The 20,573-nt window shown below is 48.9% G+C and overlaps 1 protein-coding gene across 8 annotated transcripts in view; it reads right to left on the bottom strand.

Annotated features, from left to right (window-relative positions):
• Window positions 1-907: 907 nt before the first annotated feature.
• CACNB4 (calcium voltage-gated channel auxiliary subunit beta 4) overlaps window positions 908-20,573 on the bottom strand; it is a 67,667-nt gene continuing 48,001 nt past the window's right edge. For 3 of the 8 annotated variants that reach the window (XM_050339675.1, XM_050339677.1, XM_050339678.1), the window contains 10 exons: window positions 19,289-19,419; window positions 18,431-18,507; window positions 18,083-18,102; window positions 17,893-17,973; window positions 16,404-16,462; window positions 14,599-14,708; window positions 13,313-13,464; window positions 13,011-13,106; window positions 8,949-9,134; window positions 908-6,349 (listed from right to left, as the gene is read on the bottom strand). In XM_050339675.1, coding sequence (XP_050195632.1) covers window positions 6,089-6,349; window positions 8,949-9,134; window positions 13,011-13,106; window positions 13,313-13,464; window positions 14,599-14,708; window positions 16,404-16,462; window positions 17,893-17,973; window positions 18,083-18,102; window positions 18,431-18,507; window positions 19,289-19,419 — 1,173 coding nt within the window. In that variant the 3' untranslated portion in view covers window positions 908-6,088. Of the gene's footprint in view, window positions 6,350-7,337; window positions 7,810-7,935; window positions 8,496-8,948; window positions 9,135-13,010; window positions 13,107-13,312; window positions 13,465-14,598; window positions 14,709-16,403; window positions 16,463-17,892; window positions 17,974-18,082; window positions 18,103-18,430; window positions 18,508-19,288; window positions 19,420-20,573 lie in introns of those variants that run through there. The other 5 variants (XR_007632023.1, XM_050339679.1, XR_007632022.1 and 2 more) reach the window with 5 other exon arrangements.

Here is a 20,573-nt window from a genome sequence, read left to right on the forward strand (position 1 = left end):
CTGGCTGAGCCCCCCCAGCCCCTTCCCCACAACGCAGACAAACCAAATGGCTCATGGAATTTTAACCTCCAGGACCGCATGAAATGGCACAGAGAGGGCATTTTTGGCTCGGTTATGTTTATTTGGAGGATGTTCTGCTTTTTATGAATGGCTCAGATGAAAACCCACACGCTGAGATCTGACTGTGACCACACAGAAAACCCAGTCAAACACAATTCTGAAAGCAGCAGGTGTGTAAATGCCAATGTAAAAGCAGCTTACCTGGTCCATGTCCGTTCCAAGGGGGGTTTTTGGGTGGTCACAGCAGCTCTGAAGTTGCTGGTTCCTGTCAGTCACTCTTTGGAAGAGGCAGCATCTCCCAGTGCTTCCAGTTTCCCAGGACACCTTAAACGCCCGGCCGTGGCACTCGGTGCTCTGGGCTGGTGACAAGGTGGGCATCGGGCACAGAGGGGACTCGGAGGCCTTTTCCAATCTTAACCATTCTGTGATAAATCTCTTTGAATGGTCCAATCCTTGACGCCTCCCATCCTGCTGTCACTCCTGCTTCTCTCTGGGAACCAGTCCTACCGTGAGGTCACACCGAGGCCCAGCTCCAAGCCCAGAGCATTCCCAGGCATCCTTCCCCGGAGCAGCTGGGAGCAGGGATTCCACTCCCTGCTGGAGCAGCGAGGAATTACCTGGGTTTTGTGCTCCTGAGCCGCAGCTCTTTGAGGGTATAAAAATAAACATCATTTATTTCTCGGAGCAGACACAGCTCCTTCTTTGGGGCATCATCAAATCCCACCAAAAACTCAGCCCTGCCCAAAGCTACTGGCAAACAACGGAAATACCCCAGGGCTCCTCGTGGCTCTTCCCAGCGTCACTCCCACCTCAGTGCAGGACACAAAGAGACTGGAGAGACTTTCCAGCAGTTTGTACTTTTGGCTCATTTATTGTAGAAAAGTTAATTGTAATGCAGTTCATCTTTTGTACATCTAAATTCCAGAAAACGAATCCATAGAAATGAGGATACTATGGGCATGCAAGTCTGCATGATCCTGGTCACAAAAATAACACCACTTTTAGTTTTATTTTATTTATAATTTTTTTCCTTTTTTTTTTTTTTTGAGTTTTTCTTTGAAAGCCACTAAAAGCAGAGGGAGAGCAGAGCATGCACCACTGTACACATTGCATAGTATATTGGACCCACATGCCTTGTCGGGTGCTACACACACAGGATCTAGGGGGGAAACAAAGGGCAAACCAGCAGAAAACACCAGCTTGGGGAAGTGTTTTCCCAGCAAAGGCAGCAGTGTCTTCACCAGACTCTGGCCTGGCTCCCAGGGAGGCTGCAGGCAGCGCTGCCCAGCTCCCCCTGGGACCCAGTTTGGCTGAGAAACAGAGATTTCCCGGGGTCTGAGAAGCCCAAGGTGCAGAGTTTGCAGTTGGAATGACTGTTCCCATCCTTCTTCCCCCTCCACTTACCCAGGATTTGCATTTGGGGTGATTTAGGGCCTGGCTGACTCTCCCTCTCTGCACGAGAAGAGACTCAGGTGTGTCCCAGCCCTTGGCCCCACACACCTCACTTCCCTTTAGGTTTGAAATTCTCAGGAATATTATCAGTGGAATTTTTGGGTGCTGTGACTCTTCTCTCCCCCACCTCAGAGCTCTGGAGCCCTCAAAAATATCTTTGCTGGGAGTCTCTCATTCCTGACCTCGGTAGCCCCTGGTGTGCCGTGGGATATTCATCAGTCACACCCCAAAATCTACACACTGGCCAAAACTGAAGGAATTTATGTGATTCCAGCAGAAATGGATGCACTGGGCTCTTGGATTTTAAAAGCTTCTGTCATTTAATTCACTGACATGGAAGGAATACAGGTTATTGAAAAATCAATCCCGTGTGCAAAATGCCAAAACCAGCTGCTGAAGGATCAGGCAGCGAGGAAAGGGATCAAAAATGCCATAAATCCACTGCTGCTGGGTCAAAAACTGCCCCCTGCTCCCCAAAAACACGATGCCAAAGGCAGGAGTGGGATTCTGGGAAATTTGTGCTATTACAGATGTGCTTTTTTTCCTTGCTCTGGTTTTACACCGTTGGTAGAACAGATTATTTCGTCCTGCCCATGAGATCTCCTCACTCCGGGAATTCCCTCCGGAGGGGACAAGGGGGGTAAATTTAAGAACATTTTGGTTTTCAGGGAACACTGGTAAGGCAGGTGATGGTCAGGAGGGGACATTTCTGGTCAGACCTTGCTCCTGGAGAAGACAGGAGTGGGATCTGCTCCAGGTGGGAATCTGGGGGGAGAAGGCAGGTCTAAAAACCATCCCTGAGACCAAGCCAAGGCTACTCCCAGTTCCAAAGGAATAAAGGAATGACACACTCAGGAACATTTTAAAGAATTCCCACCTTCTCCCCAAATTCCTTGTATGGATTTACTGACAGTACTCCAATCCTTGAGTGGATTCCACACATAATGAAAGAAATCTTAAATTTCAATCCTAACATTTCAACCCTAAGGAACACTTTTTGCTCTTCCTCCAAGTTAATTCCTTACATATATTTCACAACATTATTAAAGTTTCCCTTTATTTTTAAAGACACACCTTTATTTTCCCATATAAAACAAACTCTGATTTTTTTCATTTGTGGTCTCCAATTATTTTGCCTTAAAAAACCATCGGGAATCAAGGACAAGCTTCAGAAGGACTGAACTTGGCAAAGAAAGAGGACACATTTAATCCATTATTGAATTAAAAATGGGTATCAGAAACCCTGACTTACCCAAATCAGTGGGTTATGGAGCAACAGGATTAGCAAAATTATTCTGGAATGGTAAAGTCAGGAAAGGCAGGAGATCCTGGGATGTTTCAGGGAATTCTGCGGAGCTGAGACCAAACTGATTTCTGAGGATTTGGCATCAAACTGAACACAAAGTTACAAATATCATCAGCTGGGTAAATCCCACGGGATAAATGTTTGGCACCAGTAAAAGAACCTGAACATGTCTAATACAACTTGCCCCAGAGAAAGGGTCTGGAGTTAAAATTTCACAATTAACAATCTCTAAAGTGGGTTTAAGAGCTTTAAAATCCTTCATTAATTGATTCACAAACGTAGGAACGCACCGAATTTTGTCTGCAGAGATTGTTTTTCTCACCTTCATTGGCTAAATCATCAATCCCAGAGTGTCCCAGTGAGGAGCTCAGATAACAACAAAACTGTAAAAAAATTCCTCCTGGCCCTGAGCCAGAGCTGGGGACAGAGCTCTGATCTTCAACAGGGCTGTAACGACAAGGAGAAATGATGCAGGGCCTGGAAAATGGGTCTGAATAAAGTCAGGAAGACATGAACTTCCCAGTTTGAAATCACTCCCAATACAGCAGTGCTGGAATTCTGACAGAAATTCCGATCCCCAGCACTGCTTTCACTCATTACAGTGTGTTTAAAACAGACTCTTTTGGATAAATGAAGAATCTACAGCACAGCTGGCACGTTTGTACTTACAGATGTATCTATCTTCAAAGGATAAACATCCCCCGCAAGGAAGGAAACCTGGATCACTCCTGACTGGTGCCCTGTGTTAAAATGGAATGGGCAGTGGGAGAAATTAATTACACACGGGACTAAATCCAATTTAAGCCCAGGTAATAAAGGACCTCAGGACAATCCAAGACTTCCCTCACAAGCTTCTTTCTATCCAACCCAAGCAGTTTTGGCACTTGAGATGCTTCAGGGGCTGGGTTTGTGCAGGTGTGGATCCTTCCCTTGCCTGGCCTGACGTGGAAGACTTAAAAACAAGGCTCCAAAAGGCTCTAAAAAATCTATGTGGGTGCTTGGCAGCGACCTGCAAATCTGCAAATATCTGCAAGCAGTTAATGAGCTGATCCCTAATGATCCCTAATGATCCCTAATGCTACTGCAGGAGGAGGAGAAGCAGCTGCTGGGAGGGTTCTAGGGCTCCCCTGCCACCAGGACTGCCATGCACTAACAGGGCACTGGGCAAGGCTGAGAGCAATGTTCTCCTCAGGCCTCCTTTCTCATGCAGGTGCTGTGCTGTACATGGGGAAAGGGCTGGGCACTTCCTGGAGCAGGGAATGCTGGAGGAGGCAGCTGCAGCTGCTGCTCCCAGGCCGGATCCTGCCGTGTTTCCTCAGCTCCTTGGGCATCTTCAGGCGGAGGAAATCGGGCAGCACCAGGGCTGGCAGGTCCATCCCCACTCTGTGACTCCAGTGGATGCAGGCATTCCCACTTTTATCCTGGGAACGGGTCCACTGGGATCACCCAGCGGGGCTGGAGCTGCCTGTTGGACAGTGGAGTTATTACAAATAATTAATCATCATCTGCCACCTTTCAGTGCTGCTGGAGACGTGTCAGTGTGGGGTGTCCCCCAAGGGAGATTAATGACTGCTCTCGTTAACCTCGAGAAGATAACGAGGCTCCAGGACGCTGGAAACGCCAGTGGGCTTTGCCAGCTGGTCCAGAAAGAAGAAACCATAATATTCCAGAAATTCCTTTAGTGCTACATGCTGTCAAAGCCTGACTTCAGCAGGCTCTGGGAGGAAAACAAGCAAATAGGAAAGTTAAGGATGGTCACTCTTGAAAAAATGAGCAGTTTTGCCAAGAACCTGCATGAAAAATGCAAGTTCAGCACAACTGTGCCAATTTTAGGGCACGCACGAGGTGGGGAATTTCGGGAGGCTCTGGTTGTACAAAATGGTCAGGTGGGGTCAGTTTTCAATCCCATTGGATCTAAGGCTTCACTGCTCGTGTAAGACACAAGGTCCAATCCCAGAAATTCACCTGTTCAAAGGAACTCAGCACTCAGGAGGTGGAATAAATGACTGGCAGGAAGTAAGGCAGTGATATCTCCAAGGATTTCTCATGGGATCCAAGGCTTTGAGTCAGCCCTAGGGCCTCCCTGGGAGCAGATTTCTGTCTGGTATTCCCTTTTTATTGCAGTTCTGGCCAGTCCGTGGTGACTGGTTAACCCCACTCCCTTCCCCTGGATTTCATGAGGGAAATGGAACCTGATCTTCGGAGAGTTCTTGTGCGACGCTGGAATTTCAGACATTCAGAGGCGGATTTGGGAAGATGGAACATGGGTGTACTGGAATGCAGGTACTCCACACACCGGGCAAGGGGAGGGGAGTGTTTCCCACTTAAAAGGCAGGAGCAAAACGGGAGAAAAATCTGATGTCTCTACACTCCTGTCCCATCTGGGGACTCGGAGCTGTACTCAGGTAAACGAGAGGATAAAAAAGCTATTCCCAACTTCCAACCACACAAACTACGGAGTTTGTTCCTTTTCCTGTTCCTATTTCGCTTCTCCTGTCTCAGTTCCTCCCTGCTGGTCCTGACAAAACCATCAGGACTGGCTAAAATCAAGAATTTGGCTGCAACATTCGTGCCAGGTCTAAAAATAACGTCAAACTGGAAAGTGTTTTGTCACTGCTGCAATAATTTGGGATATTTGGCACTCTAGAGAGTTTACATTTGGTTTGTGTGAAAAAAGCCATTCTGGAAGTAAATCAGCAGAATAGAAACCCTTTTATTCTAACTGGAAGCGGAAATTCCAGCAAACAAACACCGGAGCTGACTTTGTGGCTTCCAGTGATTTTTTTAATTGTCAGATTTTTCTTTGTATGTTTGTGTTTGTTTGTTTGGTTGGTTTTTTTCCCAACTGTTTGCAACATGCTCACGTCGACTTTCCAGTCAATTCACCCAAATTCCAACAGGAATTGGTTTATAAATTGGTTCCAACTGGAACTGGTCATTTGGAATTTCCAGCAGAGGAAATCGTTTTATAAGTGCCTCGATAGGTACCCGAAATTACAAACGGACGTGTCTAATACCTAAGGACAAGAAAAAAATACGGCTATAAATGCATCAAATGTACCAAAACCAAAACCAAGCCCCAAAACAACCCCCATGAACGGGCAGAAACGGAAGGGCCGGGTGGGGTTTCGTCGCCCCGAATTAACATCAATGAGAGCAGAGCGCACACCCGCAGTGTCGGGTGTCACACCCGCCGCACGGAGATGACTCGGATCTCGTTCCTAAGCTACGGGGATGGGAGGTTCTCCCGGGAGCAATCCTGGTGGCGGCTCACAGCCGGTGCCGGGAGTCGTGGCTGTACCCGCCGGGGGACCCCCGGGTCCGGTGGGGTTTGTAGGAGTCCTGGTACGAGTCGGAGAACTCTTCCTCCACGAGGGGGTAGTGGTCTCGGCTGTGCTGGGAGCTGGAAGACAGGCGGTTCCTGCTCTTGCGAGCCCTGTCGCTGTGGTAGTTCTCGTCCGGGGGGCCGAGGCCGCGGCGCTCGGCGGGAGAGCCGTCCGGGGCCGGGGGGCCGCGCCGCCCGCGCTGGCTCTGCGGGGCCAAACGGGGCCAAGTTAGTACCGCACGGGGCTCACCCCTCCACCGCCTCTCACACTTCATTCTTTCCGCCAGCCGGGCCGCCTCGGCTGGGCTCTCTGCCTACAGAACCTGGCTCCTACGGGGACCGGGGGGGAGGCTGCTGGAAGCAGGAGCGCAGGGGAGGGGGGGCTGGCGGTGCTCGCCCTGTTGGACACCACACTGAGAGCATGGGCGGTGAGCTGATGGGCCAGCATTTATCGCTTTGCTCTGATCACCAACAGGACAGTCGCCCTTCTTCTAGGCCGTTTTTTAAGTGTTTGGATTTATGTGTCTTTTGGGTTTTTTTTAAAGGTGCCTCTCTGAGCCCTCTTTAAACCCTTCGCATGACCAAACCAGTGATGGGCTGCTTAGAGGGCGGCTGAAATGGTTAGAGGTTAACAAACCCCTTTCAGCTGAAAGGCTGAATATATTTTAAATATACTGGCAGAAAACTCTTTTTGGTTTTTTTTAAAGGTGCTTCTCTGAGCCCTCTTTAAACCCTTGGCATGACCAAACCAGTGATGGGCTGCTAAGAGGGCGGGCTGAAATGGTTAGAGGTTAACAAACCCCTTTCAGCTGAAAGGCTGAATATATTTTAAATATACTGGCAGAAAACCCTTTCCTAAGATAATCCATAAATTAAAAAAGTTTAGCCCACGGTGTATTTTCACGTGCCCTGCGTTTTTCACGCGAACAAAACGAGTTCATTGGTTTGGTTTGGTTTTTTTTGCCAGATAATTGGCACAAGGAAGAAACAGCCTGAAGTAATTATTTTTGTGTGCTGTTACCACACACACTTGAACCTCTCAGGAGTCACAGCCTGGACAGGCAGGGATGGAGCAATCACCACAGGTTGGCCAGAGAAGCTGTGGCTGCTCCCTGGATCCTGGAAGTGTCCAAGGCCAGGTTGGACGGGGCCCCGTCCAACCTGGCCTTGGACACTTCCCGGGATCCAGGGAGCAGCCACAGCTTCTCTGGGGCAGTAAATATTCCTCTAGGCCAGGGAGGGGAGGGAGACTCCCAAAATCAAGGTCACAAGTGCTGTAAAATCTTGCAAGTGTCATAAGCACCTCTGCCAGTTTAATTAGCACACACATCGTCACAGTGACAGCTGATGCAAATCTTTCTGATGGCCTGGATTTAGCATAAAATCTCCATGTGGATAATGGGGATGGGGGGAAAAGTCCTTACTGTGAGACCAACCCTGGAAAAAAACCTCAGGGCCTGCACCCTCAGTGGCAGCACAAGCCAAACCCTGCCAGCCTCTGGTTGGGCATCACTGACTCCAGGAGAAATTTACCCCTCTGCAGAGCACCAGCACCAGTCATCCCACCTAAACCCTTCAGAATCCGGGTGGAGTGGGGATTAAGTGATGCATACCTTCAGCCAGCCCACTGCACAGGGGTGATTTTCATCTTCAGTGTGAGTTTTCCCTAAGTAAATGGAGCAACATTGCACAGTTATTGCTGGTGTCCATTGATCAGAGAGAAATAAATGCCTGAAAAAAACTCTGTGGATACACCCAGTGCTCAAAATGAAACTGAAGAGGTGAAAAAAAGTTCTGCAGATGGTTATTTTATTGGCATGGAGGGATGGAGAAACTGAAATTTTAAGGCAAGTGAGAATGGAAACAACAGTTTACATGTGCATGTCACCAGTAACAGAGCAGTGCCTGTGCACTCAGCCAGTCAGGAGACAGGGACTTGCTGCTCCTGATGAAACCAAGCACGGCATTAGTGCCAGGAACTGTGCCCCTGCAGGGGAGTGCAGCTCACCCACAGCAACACTGACACCACCATCTCCCTCCACACTGTTACCTGCTTCCAGACACTCTACAGGCACAGAGCAGACGGGACATCTGTCAGGTGAATTATTCCTTCAGTGTCATTAGTTCAGCTCTATCTCTGACAGGCATCACTGCCAAGTGACACTCCTGGAGGTTCCCCCCACCACACACACACAGAGCTCCCTGCAATCCTGATCCCCTCCAGCACTCACAACTCTTAAACCAAAAAAAAAAAAAATCTCTTTGCAAACTTAATAAAGCACGTACTTCTCATTAAGGACTATTTACATGCCACGATTGAAGTGTCAAAGTTCAGCCGAGTTTGAGCTATCCCTGTGGAAAAAAAGGGTCACAATTTTTTTCAATGGGTAAAAAAAAAAAAAAAAAAAAAAAAAAGAATGTCTTTTATTCACACTCAAAGAACCCAAAAAAGGGGAAGGCATTCTGCTGGTACAAGAGACAAGCACAGAGGGTGTTTTTTTTTGTGAGGTTTCGAGGGGAGGAATAAAAGGGATGGTCACAGAGCTGGATGGAGGGAACTGATGGGCATTTTTAGTGCCACTAAAGGCAGAGCAGTCCCAGTGCTTCAGCACCGGGCTGAGTGGGTGGCTCCTCCCTGGTTACACCCCTCAGCTTGCCCCTCACTGCTGGCAGTGGCCAACCAGGGAGCAGGAACTACCGGAGCACACACAGGTCACGCTGCACCAAGCGCTTCACACGCTCCCCGGGGAATGAACAAACCCACCTGGTGTGCAGGGCCGGGGGGGCTGGGCTGGGCTCTCCTACCTGCAGTCCCGAGATGGCAGCGGGATACGGGGACAGGGCGGTGGATCCCAGGTTCCTGCCCAGCAGGGGGGTCAGGGGGGTGGTACTGGTGGTGTGGGTGGCTCGCCAATACGCCTCCAGGTACTCGGCCAGGTGCTCGCACGCGTCCTCCAGCTGGTTCTCGTCCAGGATCACGTCAAACATGTCCTGGGCACAACACACGGCACAGTGAGACGTGGCCAGCACCTCTGGACATGCCAGACCTTTGGGAGAGGGTGGGCAGGCCCTGGCACAGGGTGCCCAGAGAAGCTGTGGCTGCCCCAGCCCTGGCAGAGTCCAAGGCCAGGTTGGAGCAACCTGGGCTAGTGGAAGGTGTTGGGGTTGGAACTGGATGAGCTTGAAGGTCCCTCCCATGATTCTGGGATGATTCTGGGGTGCAAAACAAAATGGTACAAGTGGATTTACAGGGTGAGCAGAGTCACCAAACCCCATCCCTGAGGGTCACCGAGCATCACATGAGCCCCTCCAAGCTCAAAGGCCCAAAACTCCTTAAGGAATCTATTTATTTCCAGTGATGATGCCCCTAAAACCATACCTACACCGGGCAGTGCTGACATCAGCAGCATTCCTGCCTCAGGGAACTCTTCAGCCACTATGTCCATGTGCTGGCTTTACCTGCCTCCCTTCCTGCCTGTCTGGCCACCCTGCCTGCTCTCAAACCTACAGCCATCACCAGCTGAGCCCCTCGAGAGAAACACAACCCTATTATCAGCAGTTCAATTTCATATCTCATCTCTAATCTTGACTCTGTGAGAAGAGCACAGGAAACGGCAGCAACAAGTGCAGGTGCTGCGGGTGTGAAGGGCAACCGATACCAAACACAGGCTGCTTCTCCTCCACCTGTTTGTGCAGGGCTCTCCCTGCACACAGAGCAAGATTTTAAATGATAAAGCCATTTTATTTTATTATTTTTTTTTAAATTTATTCTCTCTTCTCAGCGTGGCAGAGAGATGTTTCTCCTCTGCCAGCAAGGAGTTTCCTTCCCATCAGAATATTCCTAGCGCTGCACCCCTTGGTCCAATTCAGAGTTTACTGCTGTTTGTTTTGCTCCTCTATTGATCTACAGCATTTTCACCCCCTTTGCTATTCACCCCCATGCTGCTACACCTCACATTCCAGTCTATCACTCCCATCATCACTTGTGGAGGATGTTATTAATTAAAACACAGTTAAATGAGGAAGTAAAAGAATGTGGCTTGCTCACATGTATTTTGCTTTGGGAAGACTGAAATTAAACGATCACACTTGGGAGTATAATTGTGTTTTCCTGAATAAAGAATTAAGCTGGATTTAGGGGAGAAGAACTCTTTAGCAGCTGCAGAAGAACTGTCACCTTTTTAATATTTCATTGTAACACTGGGACTGGGGAGCCCCTCAGGCTGTCCCTGGGTGTCCCCTGGCAGGATCCCGAGCCTGGGGCTGCACAGGGAAAATAATGACAGAGAACACTCAGCCTTTCTCTTGTTTTTAACAGTTCTGCTCACATTGGGTTCTTCCATCTTTTAAGAAGATCCCTGTTTGTAAGGGTCACGGAGAAAAGCAATTCCCCCCCAGCTCTCCTTGCAGGGCACTCCATTCTCTGCAGCACTTTCCTACCATGTGCATAAAAGACATATTTCTTACACAGAAAAGAAAGTCAGTGGCCACTGCCCTCTGCTCTTTCTTTTGGTTTGCTTCAGGACCACTGTGTACCTGAGAGGGGGAGGAATTTCAACCTGTAGATATCTCTTAATTACATTTTAATTACCCCAATGCCTTTCAGTCCTGCTGGAGTACAATTTGAGTTATTTCTGAGGTTGTGTCCAAGAGCCCAGGGGGGTTTTTACCCTCTCTCTGAGGATGGCCAGAAGTTTAAAAACCAATCCCAGTGAACTGTTTATGAGCAGTGAATTTGAAGATGCACACAGTCAGTGCAGTTCATGTTCCTCTGAGCCATACAATGTTACTGCAGTGGAGTTCCTGGAGTCCTGTAATGTTCCTGGAGTCCTGCAGTGCTTAACACGGGCTCGAGCAGCACCAGAGAGAGATTAGCAAGGAATTAATAATGAAAGCAGTTCCTGAACTCAAATATGCCCAAAGAGACAGCTATTTTTAAAATGTCTAGACATGCAGCACCGGCTGATTCCTCAAGGCTGCTCTCAGCACAGGAGAAAAGTGAGGATTGGGTGGTTTACTTGGAACAAACACTCCTAATTCTCCTCTTGCAGGAGCTGAGAGATCCACGAAGCAGGGGAGAGGCAGCAGCACCATTGCTCTGAGCAGGATACTCTGGCTAATTAAATCATGGATCAACTTGAATCTAAGCCTAACCAGGGCTGTCATGTCCCTTGGAGAGCTCTAAGTCAGCAGTCACTGCTCCAAGTCAGCAATCCCTTTGTTGCCATCGCCCAGAGCAGAGTGCTGAGCTGGCTGCTGAGAAGGCTCCTGTGCAGGGCTGGGAGGAAGAGCCTCTGAGCAAGGAGGGTTTCCTGCACACCTCTGACATTTGGAAAGAGTTTTCTTAGCCAGGTGGGGCCTCACCTTGCTGCCTGAGGCACCAGAATAGACTTACAGGACTGGGGTTTAAGGCACAGCTCAGCAGGTCCTGGGCTGGACAATCCAAGTGCCACAAGGCACCAACAAGCTACAGCACTGATAATTTCACAGAATCATGGAATGGTTTGGGTTGGAAGGACCTCAAAACCATTTCATCCCACTCCCTGCCACAGGCAAGGACACCTTCCACCAGCCCAGGCTGCTCCAAGCCCCTCCAGCCTGGCCTTGGACACTCCCAGGGATCCAGGGGCAGCCACAGCTTCTCTGGGCAATTTGCCTCATTTAAACTGTAAGCAAAGTGAAGCTGAGTAAGAAGAAATCGCTGTCTAAAGAGCAAAAAAAAAAAAACATGCCCAGGGTTCTCTGCAGGTGCCAAAGGAAACACCTTGCCCAGGGGAAGGTGGGCTGTGCTGTGTGTGAGCTCAGGGCAAACACCACGAGCCTGTTCACACAGGGGCAGCCCCAGCCACCTCACACCCCGTGGGGGGCAGGAAGAGATGTGTCTGACAGAATTGTTCGGTTCTACAGAGCAGGGCACAAGTGTGGTTTAGTCAGTGGGGCCTGAAGGGCTCACAGGAATTCGTCAGCATTTCAAGAGATCACAGCTCAGTGAAACCTGTGACCTTTTTCCTCTGCTTTTGAACGCTGCAGTGTGAATCTGCACCAAAACACTACCAACACCTGCCAAAACTCAGAGTTTCCACAGGTCCTCACTGGTTATTCTTCACTCTGTGCCTGTCTGAAACTGCTGAGCAAACACACCCTGCACTCCTCCCTGTCAGCCTGAAAAGGGTGTCTTTCTGAAGGCAGCCCCAGCAGGGGCTCTGGGACACTGCAGGGGCACGAGGCCTCAATTCCCACCACCTGCAATGGTTAGAAAGCAACATCTATCCCTGTAATTTAGGGGCAGTGCCCAGAAATACCTGAACTCTCTTTTTATGGCTGGTAGGGACCAGAGGGGAGGTGGCTGTGAAGTTTGGGATCTGAAGAAGCATTCAAAGCCAAGTTATGGTTCATGGAAATCAATCCTTGAGGATCCTTCCTCCAGGACAAGGGCTGCTTGAACTTTGTTGCTTCAATTTGAATTGAGAATAAAAACCACCTGAAATGGAGGCAGCTTCTTCAGGGCCTGCACAACACAAGGCAAAGTGTTCCAGGGGCATTATCTGACCATTAGGGTCGGGCATTCCCTCTGCTGAGCTCCCACATTTGTTCCTAAGTCATTCCAAGATTTCTTCTGTCAGCACTTTGCCACAGTTTGAAGTGACATGGAAACCTTGCCAGCGTCTATTGTGAATTTCTGTGAATTAAGCTGATTTCCAAGCACAGTTCTTTGGCACAGGAGAGGTGGGAAATCACCAGCCAGGCCCTGCCCCGGTACCAACACCGGTCCCTGCATTCCCAGCTCTGAGCAGGGGCCAGCCCAGCAGCAGCAATCACCACAGCTCCACGTGTCCCCAGCTCCCCAAGCCTCCCTGCTGTACTTACTGGTGGGCACTGTGCCAGTTTATCAGCTGCCACCAGCTGCACATTCAAGTGTTTGCTCTGTGACTTGCCCCTGGACTTGATCAGTCGCTGCAGAACCTGAGGGGAGGGGAGGGGGAAAGGTGAGTTCCAGGCTTGTTTATCCCCCCAAAGCTCAGCCTGACGTCCCCCGGGAGGACTGCCAAGGTCAGAAGCTCTCCACAAAATACTGTCCTTGAGTCTCAGCCCAAGCCTTTCTGATAACCCCCCTGAGAGCCCACCCCGCCCTGCAGGTGCCCCGTGGATTTTAAGGCGAGAGGCTTTACCTTTGGAGAGGACACTTTCACGTGGACAATAATTGGGGCTAAAGATGTCTTGATGAGCTGGGCAGGGTGATTTATGGTGTCTGCATCCAGGACAACCAGCTGTAAGGACCTTGCCAGCTCAAAGATCCTTTCAATCTCGCTCTGCACTTCAGCTGGGGAAGGAAAACAAAGCAGGTGTAAACATCCAACCCCACAGCACCGGGACAAAAATGCCATCACCCACTTGCTTGCATGGAGTCTGTAGGGGAATTTATGCCACTTCCCTAAAATAACCTGCTACTCAAGGCATTTTAAAAATAAATATTACCTCTGAGACAATTCTGCTGCCTGAAAGCACAGATGTGCCATGTTCCTTTATAACATCAGTGTCTTCAATGTTGGGTAAAATTAAATATCTACTAACACTAAATAGTACATTTTCCAAATCTGCTAAACAGCTTGGGAGTCACAAGATTTTTTATTTTAATCAGCAAGTGTTTGGATATTCCTTACTACTTTTTTTTGTTCTGATATTATAACTCTGACTTAACTTCAAGAAGGGTCTCTGTGAAAAGGAAACCTCCTAATTCTATACCACAAAAACCCACTTATGTGAAATAATTGACAGGGTATTATTTAAAAACACACCATGCACTTGCTACACACAAATTCCCACCTGTGTGCAGGAAATAATCATGGAATCATCCCATCACAAAATCACTGAGGTTGGAAAAGACCTCCAAGATCATCGAGTCCAAATCAAAATTCTTCCAGCAGGGAGAGGGGGAAGAGCCAAAATCTCATGGCTAAACAGCAAAATGAAGCTGGAGATGTTCACCATAACACCCCTAACTGGTCCCAGGGTCAGGAATGACACTTTTCCTTGGCTGGATGAGGGAAAGCTCTTTGGCCCCCTGTGATGTGGAGTTAAAAGCACAGGGAGGTGCTGGGAGGCCAGCTTGGGATGATCCAGTAAAATGCTGTGCACACATTTAAACTTGCAGAACTGAGGGCATCTTGGGAATGGCTGCAGCTGTGCCAGGGAGGGTTAGGATGGATTTTGGGAAAAGGTTCTTCCCCCAGAGGGTGGTTGGCACTGCCCAGGCTCCCCAGGGCAGTGGGCACAGCCCCAAGGCTGCCAGAGCTCCAGGAGGGTTGGGATGATGCTCTGGGGCACAGGGTGGGATTGTTGGGGTGTCTGTGCAGGGCCAGGGCTTGGACTGGGTGGTCCTTGGAGTCCCTCCCATCCTTGTGTGAACCCAAAGGCTGTACCCAGAGCCAGAATTCCCTGCGTGCCGGTGCCTCACCCAGGCTGGAGCGGGTGTTGGAGCGCTCGATGATGGCCCTCTTGCTGGGGTTGTTGAGCACAGACCTCTTGGCCAGGGAGATGTCAGCTGTCACTCTGGTTATGGATATCCTGGCACAGGGACACGCACACAGCACAGGCACAGCGTCAGACCTGCAGGGTTTGCAGCCACGCCCCATCCCAAAGGGCAAACCCAACCAAACACCCCTCAGAGATGTTTTCCAGCTGGGTTATGTCATCATTCCAAACAACTGGAGTGCTGTGGAACTGTGAGGGATCTTCCCTTCCCTGAGCTATTAGGGACTCTGGGATGCAGTGTCTGCCACTCTTAGTGCATTAATTAACTTTCCTCCTCCCAGCTCCCTCCTCTCCTCCGTGGACTTCCACAGTGCCGTGAATGTTACGAGTTACACGAGTCTGACGTGGATGAACCAGAGAAAAGGAAGTTAAACCACAGCTCCCTGCACTGCTTAAACTACAGTTTAACTTCCCTGCACCACCTCCACTGCAGGAAGGTGATTTTTCACTTCATCTACTGGATTTCCTGGAACTGGTTCAGATTTCCTTGAACTGACAAGACCAAATGTTGTCAAACAAAGACCACGCCCTCCCCTCACGTCAAATCCATTTAGGATGGGTTGGCTCCTCTGGGATGAGCCAAAGAGCCAGGAATAATGAAAAGAAAGCAAGCAAGGGAATGACCAGCAGCCTTCCCACCAAACCTGAGATTTCTGCAGCTCTGAGTGAAATCATCACGTGGAGGGTTCAAAAGATTCACAAGTATTTTTCTAAATAATTCATAAATAAATGCACTGCCAGAAAATACAGTAGGGGCCAAAAGTATAAATGAATTTAAAATAGAAATGGGAGGAATTAACGGACTGGGGGCCTTTGGTTCCCTGGGCAGAAGAGGAGGCTGCAGTTACAAAGGAAGGAGCTGGCAAAGCACAGGGAATTCAGAGGTGGGGAGGGAGCCAAGTCCCACTGCAGCCTTTTGAAAGGCTTCTCCTTGGACAGTCAGTTCCTTTCTTGGGAACATGGACCTGTCACAAAACTGCAGAAGAGATGGAAAGAAAGAAATAGAAAAGGGAGGGGGGAGGGAGGAGAAAGACCACAAAGCCATAAAAGTTGGCAGGAGGACCAAGAAGCAGCTTTTTGGAAGTTCCTCAGAGCGAAAATCAATGGTATCAGTTTGCTGGTGGCACTTACCCTCCCTGTGCTGAAACCCCACAGCCCACCTGATCCAGCTGCCAATACTGCTAATGGAATTAGGATTCCCAGAAAATCACTTCAGCTGGGCAGCTCCAAACAGGCCAGAAGAGGGGATTGTTTTGCACAGAGGTTGATCATTAAACGTTTTGTCTGAGCTGTTTATGGATCAGTTCAGCTCCCAAAAATCCATCAGCCCTGCTCCAGTATTTCTGCACGTGATTTTCCCCATCCCAGTGCCCATGGTTTAGGTATTTCTGACCTGACTCAGTGCTATATATACTGGCTAGAACAGTGTAAGCTCCTTTTCCCAGTCAGAATATCCTGACTAAACTGGGAAGAAGGAAGGGCAGAACATCCCAAAGATGCAGCAGACACCTACCCAGGCACGGGAATTACCGTGTTAAACTACGAAATCCTGCCCCAGACACAGCAGAAATGGAGACAAGTGCACTGGCAGCACCACATCAGCTGTGTTGCACTCCCCAGTGGTGGAAAAAGGGCAGTAAATCAGCTTGGAACATGCATCAGAAATGAAAAAATAAACCACTGCAATGTTAGTGGGCAAAGCAGCACGAGCAGGGCAGTGTTCCTCACCTGCCATCAAACCTGTGCTTCAGGAAGTCAAAGAGAGCTTTCTGCATCATGTCTGTCACCTTGGCAGGGGCAGGAGGGGCACAGGGGGGGAGGACAGCGAGGAAAAGCAGGGAGAAGGAAGGAAAAGGAAGGAAAGAGGTGAGTAGAAGGTAAGAATACGGCCAACAATCAGTACCTCTGGTGGGCAGCAATCACCCCTGCCTGCTCCTGCCCTGCACTGGCCATTCTCTCATGCAGACCACTGTTTGTCATTTGAATTAATAACCTGTGTTAACATTTATACACATTTATATGTTCAAGATGTCGTGTTTAGCATCGTTTTCTTTTAGGGAGAAAAGGCAGGATGGAAATGTTTGAATATTGAGTATTTCAGATGTTTGAATATTGAGTATTTCACATGTTTGAATATTGAGTATTTCAGATGTTTGAATATTGAGTATTTCAGGTGTTTGAATATTGAGTATTTCAGGTGTTTGAATATTGAGTATTTCAAATGTTCGAATATTGAGTATTTCAGGTGTTTGAATATTGAGTATTTCAAATGTTTGAATATTGAGTATTTCAAATGTTTGAATATTGAGTATTTCACATGTTTGAATATTGAGTATTTCAAATGTTTGAATATTGAGTATTTCAGATGTTTGAATATTGAGTATTTCAGATGTTTGAATATTGAGTATTTCAGATGTTTGAGGAGGTTTTTATTAACAAACAGCCTCAGACTTGAGGGGCAAATCGATCTGTGGTGCAGCACAGATGGACTTCACTCCTGCCAAAGAACTTCACCATAAAATTCCAAGGCAGCAAAGAACATGAAGTTCCTGCTTGGCTGAACTTGCACCTTCAAAGATTCTGATAAAGCCCCCTCACTATAACAACCCTGCATTACTCCAGTGGTGGCACCACGCTGTAATCTTCCAAAAAAGAGCCATTCCAGTGTGTTTAACAATATCCTGTGAGGCACCACCAACATTAATTAAGCTTAATGAAGTGCAGCTTTGATTTGATGTTCACTTAGCTCCTGGTTCAGCACAACACTCACAGATGGGGAAGTTCACCCAACTGCTCACTTGGCACGTGGGAAATGCTCACTTGAATCTGCAGCAGCCCAAAATATGGGTGGCCTGGTTCTCTGGGCACGTTACCCTGCCCACTGCCACGTGCAACAGTGGCAAGTCCTTTAGGAGGGTTAAAGTTTCTTTGCAAACATACCTGAAATATTGCTAAAGTGGAAAAAAAGAACAGCCAGGAAGCTCCCTGGAAATCTCTTGCTAATTAAATTCTCTTTTCCTAACTTGGTTTAATCAAGAAAAAGTGCACTGGAAAGAGTGGATGTGCAGGGCAGGCTCAAAGTAAAGCTCTTGGTGCTTACAGAACATTCTGGATAATTATTGAAGCGAGGGTCACTTTAAACTATCACCAAACAGGCCCACACCCTGAGTTACTGAGGAAGATTGCAGGTAACAAAACATTAATTCATGGCAAGTACCTCATAGCCTTTGAGTGATGGACCCACCAAGACAACAGGTCTCATTGATGGCACTACATCATAGGGGGGAATATGCTCTGTCTGGAAGAGGAAAACAACCCTTCAGATCATTTATGCAACGAGATCCGTACGAAAATCCCGGGAATTATGGGTTAGAATGACATAAAATGAAAGCAAAAGCACTACTTACCACTTTCTGTTTCTGTTTTGCTGGAAGATCAAAGGAGAACTTGGTTAAAACACCGCAGTGCCAACAGAAACCCCTCTGTCCATGCACTGGGAATCCCCTCCCTTTGGTCCCCCTGGTTAAACTGGTCCTTCAGTCCCTTCTGGGGCAGCTGCCACTCTTCCCAAGGTTTTTCCCAGCCCCTCAACAACTCCTGCATGGCCACAAATAGCTGTTTCCCTCCCCCTCCACACACAGGCACTTTGCTGGTTAACATCTTCAATCCCTCAGCTAAGGGGAAAACCTGCATTTTTCCTGGGTGGTTTTGAAAACAGAACACCAAGAGCCCCCCTCAATAACATTTTGTCTCACCTGTGGCAGTGGGTGTGGCCCGAAATGTGCCAGAAACCATTTCTCCAAGGCTTGAAGAAGAATTCCCACTGGATTTCCTGCGGGAGCAGAAAGAGCCCCGTGAAGGCACCCAGAGATACAAATGTGGGAGGGTTTGGGGAGGAACTGCCCCCCCCGAGGAATCCCAATGTAATACAGATCTCTGTGACTCTGCCTAACAAAGGTGCTCAAAAATAAACTGTTTATTTTAAATACAACTCTGAATTTTGTCATACAAATCCAGGAGTGCCTCGCTGAACCAGGTAATCCTCCCCCTGCCCACGGAGACCCTCTGGAGTTATTTCAAAAACCATGAAAGCAATTTGGGAGGAGCACAGTTGATGCTGTTCAGCCCTTCTGAAAACACTTCCCTCCTCAGCTTTACCTCCCTGCCCGAGTTCATATTTTCCCAGGGATTTGCAATCTCCAGCTCTGGCAGGGTGGGACCACAGAGAGCTCAGGCTGGGAGGTGAAGGATGAAAGGAAGCTGAATGAAAAAAGTCATCAACTTTGAAAAGTGGGGTTTGGGCTGAAGTGGAGTGAATGGGGGAAAAAAAGGAAGAAAAAAGCCACAACCTTAAGAAAAGCTGGGGGGAAAAACCTGGGAGTCTTTGAGCTGGGCATGGGGACACAAAACTCTGAGGAACTGCTGTCCCTACCCCTCACACTGAACTCCTGCTCTTTCCTGAAGCCAAACCCAGCTTTTCCTGCCTCTCCCCATCGGGATCTCCCAGGTCTGGTCCCTGCAAACACCCATTTCCAGTGGGAATCCCACCCCCAGCCGTGCACTGGAACCATCGGGAAGGTTTTGATGGCTTTGCAGGGCTGCAGCCCCCTCACCCTCCATGGAAGCGGCCCCTCTTCTGCTCCTGCTGGATGCGGATGTTCTCCAGCCGCAGGGGGCTGGGGATGAAGCCGATCTCGCAGCCCTCCTTCACCAGCCGCCCTATCCACCAGTCGTTGTTGTATTTCTGCAACACAGGTCATTCACTGTCGTCAGCCTCTGGGAACTGGGGTTCTCCTGCACTGTTCACAGTCTGGCCCTCAGCTCTAAGGATGCTCAGGTGAAAAGCAGCGTCCTGGCAGAGCTTGCGTGGCAAAGGATTTGTGGTGGCTGCTGGGGCAGAGCTGTGGCACAAAACTATCTGCAAACCTTGGGGTGTGTTCTGCTTCACCGGGCCCCTCAGTGCTCCCAAGAACCAGGGCTCTTCTCAGCTGGCTCCAGAGTCATTAAGAGCAGTTTTGTTTGCAAGCCCGGAGCCAAGAGCTATCAGAGCCATCACAGGCCTCTCTCCTAACAATGAGCACGGCCCCTGGCTCTTGTTTTCAAGCACTTAAGCTCTTGCACAGACACAGAAATCCCATGTCCCCGTTGTCAAGGCACAGCAGGGCCTGATGGTGACTGAAACACGGGGCCTCAGCATCTTGGAGACATTAATTTGCTTTTTATTAACCCGTGCATACACAGACATTAACGTGAACCCATACACACACACCTATTACATCCACAGCCAAGGGAAGGGCAGTCCTCACACCCTCCCCTTGGAAACCTGTCCTGCTGTGGGTGTTATTTGTGCAAGATTCCCTTGTTTTATCATCCCAACTCTTTAACTGTCTGTTCTTCACCTTGGAGAACAGTGTCAGGAAGCAAAGCTTCACTTCAAGTGTGTTAAGTCGACAGAACTATTTACAGCCTGTAAACCACACAAATCCTTCAGGACCCAACATTCTGGAGAGGTTGTGCACTCCCCATCCCTGCAAGTGTCCAGGGCCAGGCTGGAGCAAGCTGGGCTAGTGGAAGGTGTCGGGGTTGGAACTGGGTGGTTCTAAGGTCTCTTCCAACCCAAACCAGTCTGGGACTCCGTGGTTATGCTGAGAGTGATCCACAGAGGAGCCAGGGATGCAGTGAGAACATGGGATCTGCATTAGGTCATTCCCTCCCATATGTTACTCAGCGTGTGGGAGGCCCACACTCCCTCCCATTGGTTGCCAGGCCCATGATTCCTCCTGCTTTGTCAGGAATTGTTGCCACTTCATCTTTTAAGTAAGCACATAATGTATAGTCTTGGAGGCAGATGAGACATCCAGGACACGTCCCCAAAATAGCAGCTCCTCGGTCGCTGCT

This window comes from Myiozetetes cayanensis, unplaced genomic scaffold (assembly GCF_022539395.1).
Source record: "Myiozetetes cayanensis isolate MyiCay16 unplaced genomic scaffold, myiCay2020 scf9, whole genome shotgun sequence".
Taxonomy (NCBI): Eukaryota; Metazoa; Chordata; class Aves; order Passeriformes; family Tyrannidae; genus Myiozetetes; species Myiozetetes cayanensis.